Below are 14,875 nucleotides of genomic sequence, written 5' to 3'. Positions count from 1 at the left end.
CTTTTGGTATAATGATTAATACATTTTTTCATTAGCACCAACAAATAAATGTGCTTTTCTTGTTTTTATATAAACTTCCAAAATAAAACTTCAAATTTGAAAAAAAAAGTTTCCTAATAATGCTGTAAGTCGAGTTTTTCTCACATTACCTACGCAATAGGTATTTTTCATGTAAAATATTCTCATGAACACGATGGAATTGTTTAATTTGAAATAAAATTATACTCATTTGTCGAAAAATGCAATTTGATTTTTCATAAGTAAAAACAATATACCTGGCAACACTGTCGCTCAAAATTGATAAAATTATTTTTTTCAAATCCTCAACTAATTTTCTTCAAAATCCAAGCATTGATTTAATTCTGGACATCTTGCTTTTGAAGCTGTTATTGAAAGAAAACAAGTTTTTTGACGTAGAACTACGCTTTTCTTTAGCCTACCACATAGGGACGCAAATAGGAAAACTATTACCGAAAAAGGGACGAAATATGTCCCTTTTTAAATGCTTATAAATCGGTTTGTTTTCAACCGATTTCCTTCATTATTGCAGCAATTGTTTGGAAAATTATACACGCATCCACCCGAATGTAGAAAATTGTTGATTGATTATGCAAACTATTGTACTATTGATAATTGTCAAGCCTTGTTTAAACGAAAATTACGTCCTCTGATTGGTTATATGATTGCTTCCCAAGCACGGTCGACAGAATCATATACCTTGCAATTGAAAACATGCTATTTGGCCTATATAAGAGCCTGTTTCAGCCAAAGCCGCTCATAATTGTACTGGACAGCGACAAGTTGTCAACAGTAATCGTCCTTCTTTAGCAGCAGCACTAGCCCTGTGGTTGGTCACCACGTCTCAGGAGCAGCGCGGTTCTTCTCAGCGTGCCTCGCCAAACTGCCATTATTCTCCCGTGTTAGGGCAACATGAAGATCGTCATCACCAAATCCAATTTTTTAAAAGCAAAATGCCTTTTCTCAAGGCAAATAAACAAGTCATTGAAAGTTAATAATTTTTGACAACGTAAGCAAGCATTCTGTGCGGATTATAGCAGTTACATCTGTCGCGGCCGTCTAATTTACAGAAAGTGAAATAGCTTCCACAGTGCATGTTGTCCGTGTATCTTAACTCCCCCACTGTTGGGGCACAAAGGTTGCGATCAGCAACCGATTTTGAACAGCAAAATGCCCTTTTTCAAGGCAAATAAAACAAGGAATTGAAGGGTGAAAATTTCCTAGCATCAACACAAGCAAACATTCTTCTCGGGATCCTAGCAATCAAATTCTGTTGTAGTTTATTTAGTTAATACCCCCACTGTTGGGACAGCACAAAGGCTGCGATCAACATAACTGATTTTGAATAACAAACTGCCCTGTTAGAACGCACTCACAAAGGCAGTTAATTCGAATAAGCAGTACTGATATAAAGTCGATTCTATCAATCAGCATGAACAGAATTGCGTCGTCTCTCAACTGCTCAGTTGCAACATGATGCAACACGCGACAGCGACAAACGAAATCGCTTGCTTGATATTACAAGCCGTAATACGATAGGGGTAATATCGTTGCGTGTGTGAGAGCACCATCGGTGTTTACTAGCTGGATACAAAAATCAAACGCGAATTGTGGAATAATTCGTCTAAAGAACACTAGAGAATGTGACAACTGAACTGAAAGGCGTGGCCTATTACGTAGCACCCTTCGGCTATAAAAGAGTGTTTCTGGGAAAACTAGCTACATTTATTAGTCGGAATGTGAGCTGGATGGACCGTCCACAACGTTGACAGCAGTAGAAGCAGATACAGCACTCAGAAGTAACAGCGGGTTGCGCCTGTGGCTGCCTTCAAATTAAATAAATCACTTGCGCTGTGGTTGGTCACCATGTCTCAGTAGCAGAGCGGTTCTTTCTAGCGTGTCTCGCCAGACTGCCATTATTCCCCCACTGTTGGGGCAGATTGCCGTCAGCTAATCCAATTTTTAACAGCAAAATGCCTTTTTCAAGGCAAATAAACAAGTCATTGAAAGTTAATAATTTTTGACAACTCAAGTGAGCAATCTGTGCTGGATAGTAGCAATTTAAATCTGTAGCAGCCGTCTAATTTACAGAATGTGAAACAGCTTTTACAGCTCGTGTTTTCAGTGTCTTTATTACCCCACTATTGAGGCAGCACAAAGCAAGCATAAGTAGACTTTATGACTCATTAATGAAACACCTACAACAATGCATTTGTTAATAGTGTGCGTAGTTCTACGTCAGTTATGCGGTCGTGTCTTGGATACAACCTCCTACTTTTTGACGAAAAATAACACTTTTTTTAAAAAAGGGGAGGAATGGACCGATCGGCACCAAAATTGTGATTTTTGCATAATGACCTTAAATCAACCATTCCACAAAATCTGTGCCAAATATGAGAAGGTCGCGCACGTGAGGTGTGCACACTTGAGATGGAATGATCCCCATGTTGTAAGTGACTCCACCTTATTTCAAGTTATAACATTCTCTCAATTTCACAAAACGCAGACATTTTATTCCTTAATGAGAATGTATAATAAATACCTCTCATTCCATGTTGGCAACCAGCGGAACCGTACCTATGAAGCACTCTCCGCCCCGCAACATAATATCTCACTGTCACGTGTTGCATCTTGCGGCTACGGCTGAAGGGACAGAAAAATATTATCGTGTTGACAGGTGGCGAACATTAGAATGCAAACAAGTGGAGTTCGAAATGCGACTGTTCGAGTTAATCGTCTTTGTTAGGATATTGAAATATTTTAAATGGAGTTCAATGAATTTTCCAAATTCTGCATTTTTAGCACGACATGCAATGAATTGGAAGCGTGAAGCATCAGGACAATTTGCAAAAACCGACCATGTGCATTTGGTTTGCCCTGTGCAAAAATTCAGCACATTCGGACATGGTTTAAAGGTGCCTCCCCGGACGAACACATAAGAATCGCATGGATTCCGTAGGATTCCTCACATTGGAATCGTGAAGCGTCCTCAATAAGGAATCCTGAATAAATAATCCTCGAGAACACCCAGTCTATAGTCTCCGTCTCCGTCAGATTCCCTAGGATTCCTCACATAGAAATCGTGAAGCATCCTTGATGAGGAATTTTGAAAAAGGAATCCTCAGGAATGCCCTGTCTATGGTACAAGAATTCTTGAATGAGAATCGTGTAATGAGAATCCTTCAGATTCCCTAGGATTCCTCACATTGGAATCGCGAATCGTCCTGGATAAGGAATCCTCAAAAGGTATCCTCAAGACTGCCCTGTCTATGGGGCTAGAATTCTTGAAGAAGAATCGTGTTAGGAGATTTCTTAGAATACGAAACCTTTCACTTCAACCGTTATGTGCTCGACGGGGTTCTTGGGTACCCCACATTAAAGTACTTGTAACTTTTGCAATTTTCATTCGATTCTTGATACTTGATTTGCTACTTGTAGCACCAAAAGATTCAGTAACTTATCTACTTTCAAATCAGCGTTAGCAGTGCCCCGAAAAACTTCCGGTGTCGAAAAATAACAAAATCTGGCCGAATACCTCCCAAATTGAGTATTTCCGGATGCGTAATGATGCCCAGAGACCGGAAATCAACTCCAGACGCCATTTTGAATTCAATATAGTGACTTCCGGTTCCTGGAAAAAGGCCTAAAATGGCCGATTATCATCTGATATGGGTATTTCCGAAATCGGATTATACCCAGAGACTGGAAAACGACCCAGACGCCATTTTGAATTCCAAAATGTCGTCTGGAGTCTATTTTCGGTTTCTAGGCATCATTTAGATTCCGGAAATACTCATATTGGGAGGTATTTGACCTTGTTTTATTTATTTGTTTTATGGTCACTAGAAGCGCCAGTGGAATCTATTTCGGAAGGACCAGAATACCCAAAACCATACAAATGGCCTGTTAAAGTAATTTTATGTATCTTGAACCAATAATTGTTAGAATTTGTCGAAATATTCTTGAAATTCCTCAGTTTTCGGAATATCGGTTTTCCGGGTATGAGAGAATTCTTGGGCACCGCTGATGCTAATTTCAGAGTTGATAGATTCCTGGATCTTTTGGTGCCATCGAAATCAAATGAAAATCACCACAGATATAAGAATTCCGATCACAAAACGGTTAAAGTCAAAGGTTTCGTATCCGAAAAATTCTCATAACACAATTTTCACTCAAGAATCCCAGTCCCATAAACAGGGCATTCTTGAGAATTCTTTCATCAGGATTCCTTATTGCGTACGCTTTACGATTCCAATGTGAGGAATCCTAGGGAATCTATGCGAAACATATGGGTGCGACTAACGTATATATGAGTTTATTCTAACCGGGACGTCAGTCATGTCGAATAGTCTGTCCTCGTTAGAGACAGATGTTCAAATTTGTAATTTTGTTCGCATATTCAAAGAAGTTTCTTTCGCTTTCTAATAGGTTGAAACAAATTTGGCTTGATGCTAGAAGGACGCAAGGTCCATGTACAGTCGCTGTGTTCAGTTTACTTTGGTGATACCTATATATATTTGATTTCTGGTCTTTCTGAATCATATCATTTGAGGTTCAGATCAGAGGAAGCCAAAAAAGGGGAATCTAGTTTGGCTGTAATATAAAAAATTTAGCATGAGCGTCCTAGTAAAATAGAATTAGATATTTGGAATATGCAATGTTTCCATTTAATTCTACTAGTACTACAAAAAATCGAATACCGCTGAAATCGTCCGCAGATACATATGTTATTACTTATAACCATCATCATTACTTATAACCATCATCAGTGCTCAGTGCAATTTTCATTTGTTAACCATCAGTTCCACGATTGATTGGTCAATATCAATTTCAGACATGGGTTTTTTATACTTCTAAAGTAGAATTACCAAGTCACAAGATTAAATCAGGATGTAGAACACTCTGAGAAAGAAATAACTAACTTTCTCAGAAACGCAATTTGATCCAAAACGGGAGCAAGTTTACCGTCTCTCGTGATGAGTATGATATTCTTTATGATATTGGTTAGATTCTTCAATTTCATCTGGAAAAGAGATAGACACATTACGACACGTTTTCCTCAGTGTTATGCTATACACTCAGTTTTTTACGCTGGGAATACGTACCTCGTAAAAACCCACGTTAAATCTGCGTTGAAAAACCGCGGTAATTCGAAATCCAGGGTAAGAAATTGCGCCTAAAAATACGCGTTCATTCAAAATACCGCGTAAAAAATATTCTCGTAACAATTCGCGTAAAAATATTCTGTCCGGATCGTAGAGACGATTCCTCTCACGATTCTGTTGCCGAGTCGCCGAGAATCCTAAATTTGAATTCTTGAGGTTTTCCAAAAGCGATTCCAACAGATTCTGTACGTATCGCAGAAACGATTCCTCTCATGATTCCATCACCGAGTTATAGGAATCCTGGGAATTCTTACTCAGGATTCTCAGCGTGTTAGATAGGGTCAAAGCACGCAAAGTTGTGATTTTTTGGCCTTCGAAAATCTACCATTTCAATTGTTTTTGGCACCACTCTAGTAAAAAATAGATAAACCACCCTAATGAAAATCAAGTTTAAGATGCCTAGCAAACATTAGTATAATTTACACGTGGTTTGGAACAAGTTGAGTCATTTTAAAGTCAATATCCTATATAAGGCTCCCGGTGGCCCAAAAATGGCAGTCCCAGAATGACGATTTTCGGTCAAAAAATTTATTTCGAGATAACACTAGATCTCGACGTTTCGTGCATTTTTAAGTCATTTGGTATCAAAAAACAAATTTCGGTTTTTCCAATTTCATGTACCCTACAAATTTTTAGGGTAAAAAATCACAACTTTGAACACTTTGAGGCACCCCTGCACCATGTACTATTGAGCTCATTGTCACCCTAACCGCCACATGTATAACTGAAAAGTTTGATGACTAACAATTTGCATAGTCCTACGTGAAGCCTGCGTTTGTCTACATAAATATTTACCCCTAACCCTTTTTTTGAAACCAGTCTCAAAATATTTTATTTTTAGCGAAATCACTATTGATAGTAAGTTACGTGCTTATATTGTAATCCGTGCTTGTATGTATGCTTTCCACCCTTTTTCCAATATTATCGACAATTATAATTCTCTGGAGAATTTCATCTAAACGTAAGAGGGACTTTTTGTCTAGAGGAAGTCATCGTCGGAGCGAACTTTGTAAACTTGCTACTACGAAGCTCTTCCTCCAGAAAATTATGAATATAAGTCATAAACTATCCTCTTTTTCAAATTATTTTAAACGAAAACTGGAGCAATTTTAAAAAACTCAATCAGAAGTGTTTTGTCAACCTTATGAAAATTTTTTATATAAAAAGTTAGTTGTTGAAAAAACCTTTTTCCTCTTTTGTCTCAATTTATAAATGTCCAAGGGAGTTTTAGACTACCTAATTTTCTATTTAAAATACACAATTCGAAAGAAATCTGAGAAGACCGTTTTGGTTGTCACTTTTTATTTTCAAAATTAATTTTTTTTTCAGTGCAGGATCTAAAATTCATTTTTTGTAATATTTTAATGAAAAGTCAAACAGTTTTCTGAAAGACATTCTTTGATAACCTTTCGTTAATTCTGATCAATGGCGTGCGTCCATGAAACGTTCAGAAGTAGAAAATATGAAAAAATGATCGTCTTATTCAGGTGTCACGCGACCCCTGCCGAGGGATAAATGGCAGGAGGGGATTTAAAAAATGCCCTACCGCGAACGGAGCCAGTAGAGTACTGTACTTCTGCCCTTACTGCGGGGCTTTGAAGCAGCAAACATATATTTCACTACCTTCTCGTGGGATTCACATGGACAACGCAACCAACAAAAATAACTTTAACAAAAACATCGAACAGGAGACGGAGGAAGTACTTTTTGATAAGGAGATGGAGGCAGAGTTTGATCTTGACAGAGATTCGCTACAACGCAGCGTTCATCCGCATTCTCCACGATCCTCGATTCCCCAAAGGAGACAAACTCAGACGTACCTTCTAGTCTGCTTGCTACCCGTAAGGAGAGAGCGAAGGGTTTCTAGCACAAAAGCGCAAATACGCGGCGTACCTGAAAGGAGGCCACTCAAGGGATGAAGTTAGAATATTCGCTCTCCGATCCTCTGGCCGACCAGACCTACAAGGTCAAGCTGCCGTTAAGCGGCAATAATCGGCTGACGTTCCGTCACCGAATACCAGCGCCGATCGTCCGGCAAACGAAAAATCTCGGGTCCATAATGGGGATGGTCTCTCGGTTCTGACGCACTCGGCGGTAGTTACCTACAGGGAAATGGTAGAGCCTATAAACATCGCCATCACCCTTGACAATCCTGGATCAGATTGCGGTACCAGCCTCTCCCCTACTCAGGCCTAAGTTCAGGAGTTGCCGTTTACTTGGTCGACATCGAAACAGTTATGTGGCTGGAGAAAACTATCACAGGCCTAACTCGCTGGAAAGAAGCACAACTGCGTGTTTTCAACACGGATAACCTGCCGGAAGCGATCCTATTCGTAGGTTATTTTTCGAACATCGTGAACACTTCAAACGAGAAGATACTGCGATTCGTTTAGAATCAGAACGAAGGTACCTCTGCACTGGAGTGACGCGTAAGGAACCGCAAGGTGGCAGGGAAAACTGTCGAACTGCTCCTGGAGCTCGACGAACAATCCGCCGATCGAATCACCGAGCAGCGCTTCCTACTAAACTACATGTTTTTGTGAAGGTCGAAAGCGCCAGATGGGCAGACCGACGACGGAAAGACTTTTGTTGCAACGAGAAAGAATAGCTAGATGCCTCAATCACTCCCCTTTCACAAACTTGCGAGTGTAAAGAAGGTTTCTCAGGAAACTTCAAAGATTAGACTACCTCAACCATTCTTAGCTCTCAAACCTAGGTCCCAAGAGCCATTTTCCAGTAATGGTCATGCGTCTGTTACCCCTCGCTTACGGCACGCAGGCAAGCCGGTGTGGGAGCAAAGCCAACCCAAACCAGTAGTTCTGTTGATGGCAACCGTCTGATAGGTACTGGATCCTCCGATCCAACCACACGCGGATTCAACACACAATGAGCAGCTTCCGCAGAATCCAGATGAATGTTTATCATGCCTCCAGCATCCTTAGCAGAATATTCACTAAATTGCAACTAAACGTTGCTCGGGTCCAGGAGCCATGGGTTAACAACACAAGGGTTCTTGGCCTCACATAAGACTGTAATTCTGACTGTGCAGTTCTGCGACCCGACTCCAGAAAGCGTTGTCCATAGACCACACAAACGGTCTAGAACAGTTAAAAAAAAGACGTCAGTCGTACAGTCATACCTAGAGAATTACTGCAGGTTCTTATGAACACACACTTCCCTGGGTCGACATGCATAAACGAACAACTGACATCGGAGCAGCACAGTCGAGGACAAGGCGCACAGCGCTCAACGATTCAGATCTCTCGAAGGCTGTTCACGAAAGCTTCAATCAGTTGGTCATTAAGTCTTTTTGAACCGCTGAAATCTCCAGAACTAGATTGCACACTACTCATCTTTTTACAAAAGTCAGATAGGGTCGTTATGCCCGAACTGATACATCTTTTCCGCACAAGCTTCACCCTGGGCTATATCCCAGCTAGTTTGGGGAAAGCCAAGGTGATATTCATACCGAGAAGGTAGGACGAAAAGTTGAAAGAGAACACAACCTAGGCCCATAGGCCTCAAATCTACAATCCTGAATTTATTGGAGAAAACTGTAGATAGCCATATCCGTAATGAGTGCCTTAAAAACACACCACAAAGATCAGCTCGCTTACCAATCTGGTAAATCGATGGAAACTGCTCTTTCATGGCATATTTACTCTTGTCGAAAAGTCGCTTATCTATCAAGAGACGGTGCAATGCGAATTTCTTGATATTCAAGGCGCATTCGACAATACATCCAATGCTTCGATCAATAAACTCTCCTGAATATAAAGTGACAGCTCAAGCAAAGCCTAATAAAGTTCAAAGACTGGTCTGTCTCTTTGTTATCAGCGCCATGCGCTCGTCACAATCAAGCTTCATCTGCTTTTATACAAATGGTTAAAAAATAGGATCCAACACTGGCTCCGGAGTTTATGAGCCGGTGTTAAGGAATCTATCCCAATTTGTATATGGCCAACCATTTTTCAAGTGTATGCCACACTCGTCTATGCCAAAATATGCCTTAAACGTAATTACAGGCATGCAAAAAACGGCATCTTCTCGGACAGCCAATTGTCAATAGACCTGAACCATTTCTGGGTACCTTCTAATCCGCCATCAAGCGCGAGCTGATGCTAGAAATAGCTAACCGATGGAACAACACACAAGGTTGCAGACAAGCTATACAGTTTAGAAAAAATTTAAATTTTTCAACCGAAAACAGAGGAATATTAGGAATTTTACAAATTTAACATAAAAAAATTGTCAATTGAATGATGGAAAGAGTACAACAAGGGAAAGGAGTAGCTTAAGCAGAGGGGCATTATTTTCATCAGCCGAAATAAACTGGCTTCAAACTCCTGAATTTTGATCAATATCGACAATTTCAATGACTAGAACAAACACTCCGATTACCTAACTGTCTTACGAATACATAAAATACCGTCAAAACAAAAAAATCTTTGAATAAACATCAATCGAAAAAGGTGATTGGAATAGTGTCCCTCGATGAAAAACTTTATTTGATTATTGTTAAAGTTTGCTAAATCGGTTTTAGAATCTGAAAACAAGTGTTGACAGAGAAAAAGATAGAGAACCGTACAGATTTCGAGTATTTCGACTCAATACACAAGCGGCTTCTTAAAATATGTTCCCTACCCTAAAATCTATTACTAAGATGAAAGCTTAAACTGAGTGTAGAAATCAAATCGCAGTATAAGAGCGAACGGCTTCGGCTGTGGTTTTCTTCGACAGGTTTCTACAAGATTACTGCAGACAACCTGCCGAAGCCGTTCGCTACCCTAGATCGATTAATTTATGATTGAGTCAGTTTTTTTTTCCACAAAATGCATTTCTGAAATATAAATAGTAAAAAAATCTGCAATTCCAATTCCATTTAAGTTTTTCCAGCTTTTCTTTTTCGGATCGAAAATTCTACCTGCAATTTACAAAGCCAATTGCTAGCTAAGGTATTGTTGTTTCTTTACATCGCAGGTATTTTCACTTTTTAGATGGTACATAACTTTTTTTTGTGTTTCATTCAATAATAATAGATCTTCTACTTTGAATAATTTCAAGTCTATTTTAAACGCAACATGTCAAACGTGTACGCAGCACTGCACTTATCAAGACCAGGGGTAAAAATAACCGATCACAAAAAACATCTTCGGTGTGCCCCATGAAAAAAAAAAAAATCGCTATTGGTTTCACTATGCACATTTGTTTACTAAGCAATTTTTCGAAGTTACTCGACATATTAGTGAGTACCTTCCCTGTATTTAAAATACTCTATTTGTACTGTAAATTTTCGTTTTACCAATACTTCATCAGAGCACAGAAATTTGAGCAACAATTGGTTTTTCTTTTGACAACACTTTTCATGTTCATGTTCAGACAGTGTTCATAAGGATTTTCATAAGATATTTTGTAATATCACCCGCTAAGCCGTTCTCGCCACACACTTTCCAAAAAAAATTGATATTAAATAACTTTTTAATTTTGTTTGTTGAAAGTAAATAGGTGAATGCTTTCTTTCTGCTGACATTTGCTATGGAACGCTTTCTGGTTTAGTTGAAGGAAACGATTTTCAAACTACTGAAATTCAGATTCTAATGGCCGCCAGAACGAATGCTTTCAAAACAGATTCTCTACCAAATGACATTATGCCAAAATAGAAAAGAACAATCTGCAAACGAAAGGCGTATTAAGAGTAACTCATACGTTGCGTACTGATACCAACAATAAATCGAGAGAATAAATTTAATAAATATACACATGTAAAAGATCGACCTCCGAGCTCTAGAAATTCGAGATCCATCCCGAACTTTACAGCTCCTCAGAGTCGCAAATCATAGATCTAGTTCTTCTAGTCCAAAAACGTAAACGTAACTAGTAACCATAAGGATTTGAAAATAAAGCTAATTGTACTCACCGGAATTGTGACCGTCTTGACGTACACGAGCCCGATCGGCTTCTCGCGCATGGCTGCTGTTGTTGTTGTTGTTGTTGCTGCTGGGGTGGTACGGCGAACTCCAGGTGCCCCCCGGAGAGGCAGAGCGACTCGAATCCTGGTGGCCCCCCGGCTGCTGATGGTGGTCCACCGCCGAGGATGTATCCATTCCCATTTGGGCATAGCTCCTCGTCGGATAGGTCTCCACCTGGGCTTCCGTGAACTGAGAACGGTTGCGGCCGGTAGGACTGCCGGCTCGGTGATTCTCCCCCGTATCCGCTTGTTTCCTCATCTGAGAAGGCGTCTTCAAGACGTTGCTCTGACTGCGACGCTCCCACTCCGCTGAGAAACGCAAGATAAGCAGAAAGAAGAAGAAGACAAAAAACATCCTCGATTAGGTTCAACTCATCAGCATTCCTACTATTGTATGAGTTTGCAATAAAAAAACTACAACTACAAATGCATCAAACTAAAATATTTTGTTTACTCAAAAATAACTAGACAAATTTCAGCACGGTTTTGTTGTTCAGATCAGTGATCATATAACCTAAATCTTGCAAGCTATTGTCAACATTTCTTTACAAACAGTGCAAACAAACTACAAGGTGAATAACAAAAATAACAAACAAAAGTAACATAATTAAATTCTAATGTAAAAAAAAAAATTAACATAACCAAAACAAAACCAAGTAACAATCAAATTAAGAAACAAAATAATACAAACCGGTTTCGATCGGAAGTAAAGGATGAGCCGAGATGCTTTGATTCACGTTACATGAAGTGCGTGATTGGCTTCGGTTACTTGAATGTAGAGGACCCTGACGGAAAGACTGAGACCTGTTTGTAATTGGAGATTAAAAAAGAGAGAAAACACAAAGAAAAAGAGAGAGAGAGCGCATGAGAAACAATACTGTCACACTGTTGGTAACAGGGGCAACCGTCGGGGCACCTGACCCAACAAGGAACTTACAATCTACTAGAAATGTTCGAAAAAATTTCGCAGCGTTGCAGCGCAATGAAAGAAGGAAAAGTTTTCGATCTACAATCGACAATGTGCGGTTGATATTCCAGGAAAGCATCTCACGAACACTGTCGAAGGTTAAGTGAAATAATAGATGGAAAGGGGGTGTGAAGATCGCACACGTTTGGCAGAGCATGAAATGTGCATGAAAAATACTGGTGAAGGTTAATCCCCCCAAAATGTGTGATTGTGTGCGTGATGAGTATGTATAGCGTAAGAAAAAGATGCGTTACGATCTATGAGAATAAGGTCAGTAAGACGAAGAAGTTTGGCAAAGATTGAGCGACATTACTTGAGCACTGTGGCGCGTTGATGATTAGATGAAAACGATGAACCTTTGAATTTTTTTTTGTCTCTTGAGTGCTACACAGTTTTAATTTTTTAGCAGTGTTTAAATACATATCTTCAAATAAAGCAAGTGTCCTGCAAGGAAGCATCTTAAGACCCTTACTATTCGTGTGATTTTTTTAACTATGATTAACGCTAATTCCCTCATTAAAACTTGAGCAGAACCAACGAAAACGAACACTGAGCTGCTAGCAAAATGTTGAACCGATTGCATTCAGACGTAAGATTCGCATAAGAATTGATGGAAGCATGTGGAAGCTACAGTATATGTTGAGTTTAATAACAGAAAGAAAATGGATCGGAGAATAAAGGATTGTGTTGGCGCGTTTTGGTTTTACGCTTGATATTTTTTTCATCATATTATTTCCATTTAATAAACGGCTTGTCAGGTTATTGTACTAGCTAAATGACATTATAATTGGGGCAGCGCTTAACCATTAGGGTGTCCCAAAAAAAAATCGATGTTGAAAAAGTCAAGGTGCTCAGCCCTAAATTGAAAAATAATGTTATTCATAGCAGTTTTGTAGAACATTTCGACTTTCTACAAAAATGTTTTCAGGTTGCTCAAACGTGATTTATGTAAAAATGACTTTTTTAAGCTACAAACCCACTTTTTTGCACTTTTTTCAATTCTGTTCGGTTCCTACATTTTTTCGTACATTTTTTTTATTTTTGTGGGGTTGTTTTTGAATTTTTCGCCTGGTTTGGTTCAGCATTGTATTCAGTTTTTTGACTACCAGAGCCCATTAAACATCACAAATAAATTAATTTTTTCAATAATTTTTAGATAAAACCCTTCGAAACACAAATAAAAATTTTTTTTGAGCAAGAACTGACATTTTTATTACAAAGCGGGATTTACCACGAAAATTTAAATGAAAAAAGATACTTGATATCTTATCGGGGAGCTGAGATATTGGCATTTTTCTATGTGATGGAAAACTATGCATTTAAACGATTTTGTTAAATAACTGTTTTATTTTGGGAGATAAAAAATAACAATGTTCAGAAAACAAACGCATTTTTGGATGGCTGATAAATTAGTAGAAGGTTTCAAAATTTGGAGAAATCTGCGAAAAAAGTTAGATTGAATATTATGATTTTTCGTGCCTTCTAATAGAAAACTCAATGTTGCTCGTAATATGTAAGAGATAGAAACAAGATGTCTTCGGTAAAGTTTCTTGTTTTAAGAGAACCTAAAACTTTGTCGAAGACACCTTGCGTCTATCTTATTCTGATTAAAAAGTAAATTTTTTGTCTCACTTATCGGTGGATTAATCACCATTCTTTCTACATTAAAAGATGCATTTTTGAATATCCTGAAACTTCTCCGAACATACCTCTTGGCTATAATCAACATTTGAACCACTATTTAGGAAATTATACGCACAAACGGCAAAATAAAACACTGTGCAATGGAGATATTGAGCTTTAGAGGCATTTTTGACAAAATGCATAGTTTTCCATCACATGTAAAAACGCCGATATCTCAGCCCCCCGATAAGATATCAAGGATCTTTTTGCATGTAAATTTTCGTCTTGAATTCCGCTTTGCAGTAAAAATTTCAGTTGTTGATCAAAAAATTTTTATATGTGTTTTGAAGGGTTTTATCTGAAAATTATAAGGAAAATTCACTTTTTTGTGATGTTCAGTGGGCTCTGTGAGTCAAATAATTGATTGCGATGCAAAACCAAACCATGCAAAATATTCAAAAACAACCCCACAAAAATAAAAAAATAAATGGAAAAATTTAGGAATCGAACAGATTTGAAAAAAGTGCAAAAGAGTGGTTTTGTAGCTTGAAAAAGTCATTTTTACATAAATCACGTTTGGGCAACCTGAAAACGACCTTTTAGAAAGTCGAAATGTTCTACAAAAATGCTATAAATAACATTATCTTTCAATTTAGGGCTGAGCACCTTGCGTTTTTCAATATCGATTTTTTCCCCGGCGGGGAGAAATCAACTTTTACCTAAAAAATGAACTTCAAACTATTATTACTCATCCACTATATGCACAATTGAAATAAACTGTATTGCGTATTAAAGATCAATCCGTTTTCTAACCATACTGAATAGTTTCATCGTAGAAATTTCAAGCATAATTTTTAAACTTCATTCAAAGTTTTAATGTCGGGTGACGCCATATGGGAAAGGGTTAAATCACTACACTTGAAACGAATTCTTTTAGAAATAATTTTAAAATATCTCGAAAATGGATGCATTGAGAAAGTTAGTCGCCAAGACCATTCTGATTTGAAATTATTATTAAAATCATACTTAAAAAAGTTGAAATTGAAAAAATTCTTTGGAACCTAACTTTATGAAAAAAATGGCCTTGCATTTCGCCATTCTGAACTTTTTATAAAATATATTTCAAGCGTAAAT

At 38.3% G+C, this 14,875-nt stretch overlaps 1 protein-coding gene across 4 annotated transcripts in view; it reads right to left on the bottom strand.

The window, feature by feature from the left end:
• The window catches only part of LOC129731942 (FERM, ARHGEF and pleckstrin domain-containing protein 2), a 152,573-nt gene that overhangs the window by 29,675 nt on the left and 108,023 nt on the right, over positions 1–14,875 (bottom strand). For 3 of the 4 annotated variants that reach the window (XM_055692343.1, XM_055692340.1, XM_055692341.1), the window contains exons 8-9: positions 11,843–11,955; positions 11,101–11,460 (exon numbers count right to left, since the gene is read on the bottom strand). In XM_055692343.1, the coding sequence (XP_055548318.1) occupies positions 11,101–11,460; positions 11,843–11,955 (473 nt within the window). The remainder of the gene's footprint in view (positions 1–11,100; positions 11,461–11,842; positions 11,956–14,875) is intronic. The other variant, XM_055692342.1, reaches the window with a different exon arrangement.

The sequence above is a fragment of the Wyeomyia smithii genome, chromosome 3 (genome assembly GCF_029784165.1).
Source record: "Wyeomyia smithii strain HCP4-BCI-WySm-NY-G18 chromosome 3, ASM2978416v1, whole genome shotgun sequence".
In the NCBI taxonomy this organism is placed as follows: Eukaryota; Metazoa; Arthropoda; class Insecta; order Diptera; family Culicidae; genus Wyeomyia; species Wyeomyia smithii.
Note: the sequence above shows the minus strand (reverse complement) of the source record. Positions and strands in the feature narration are given on the sequence as shown.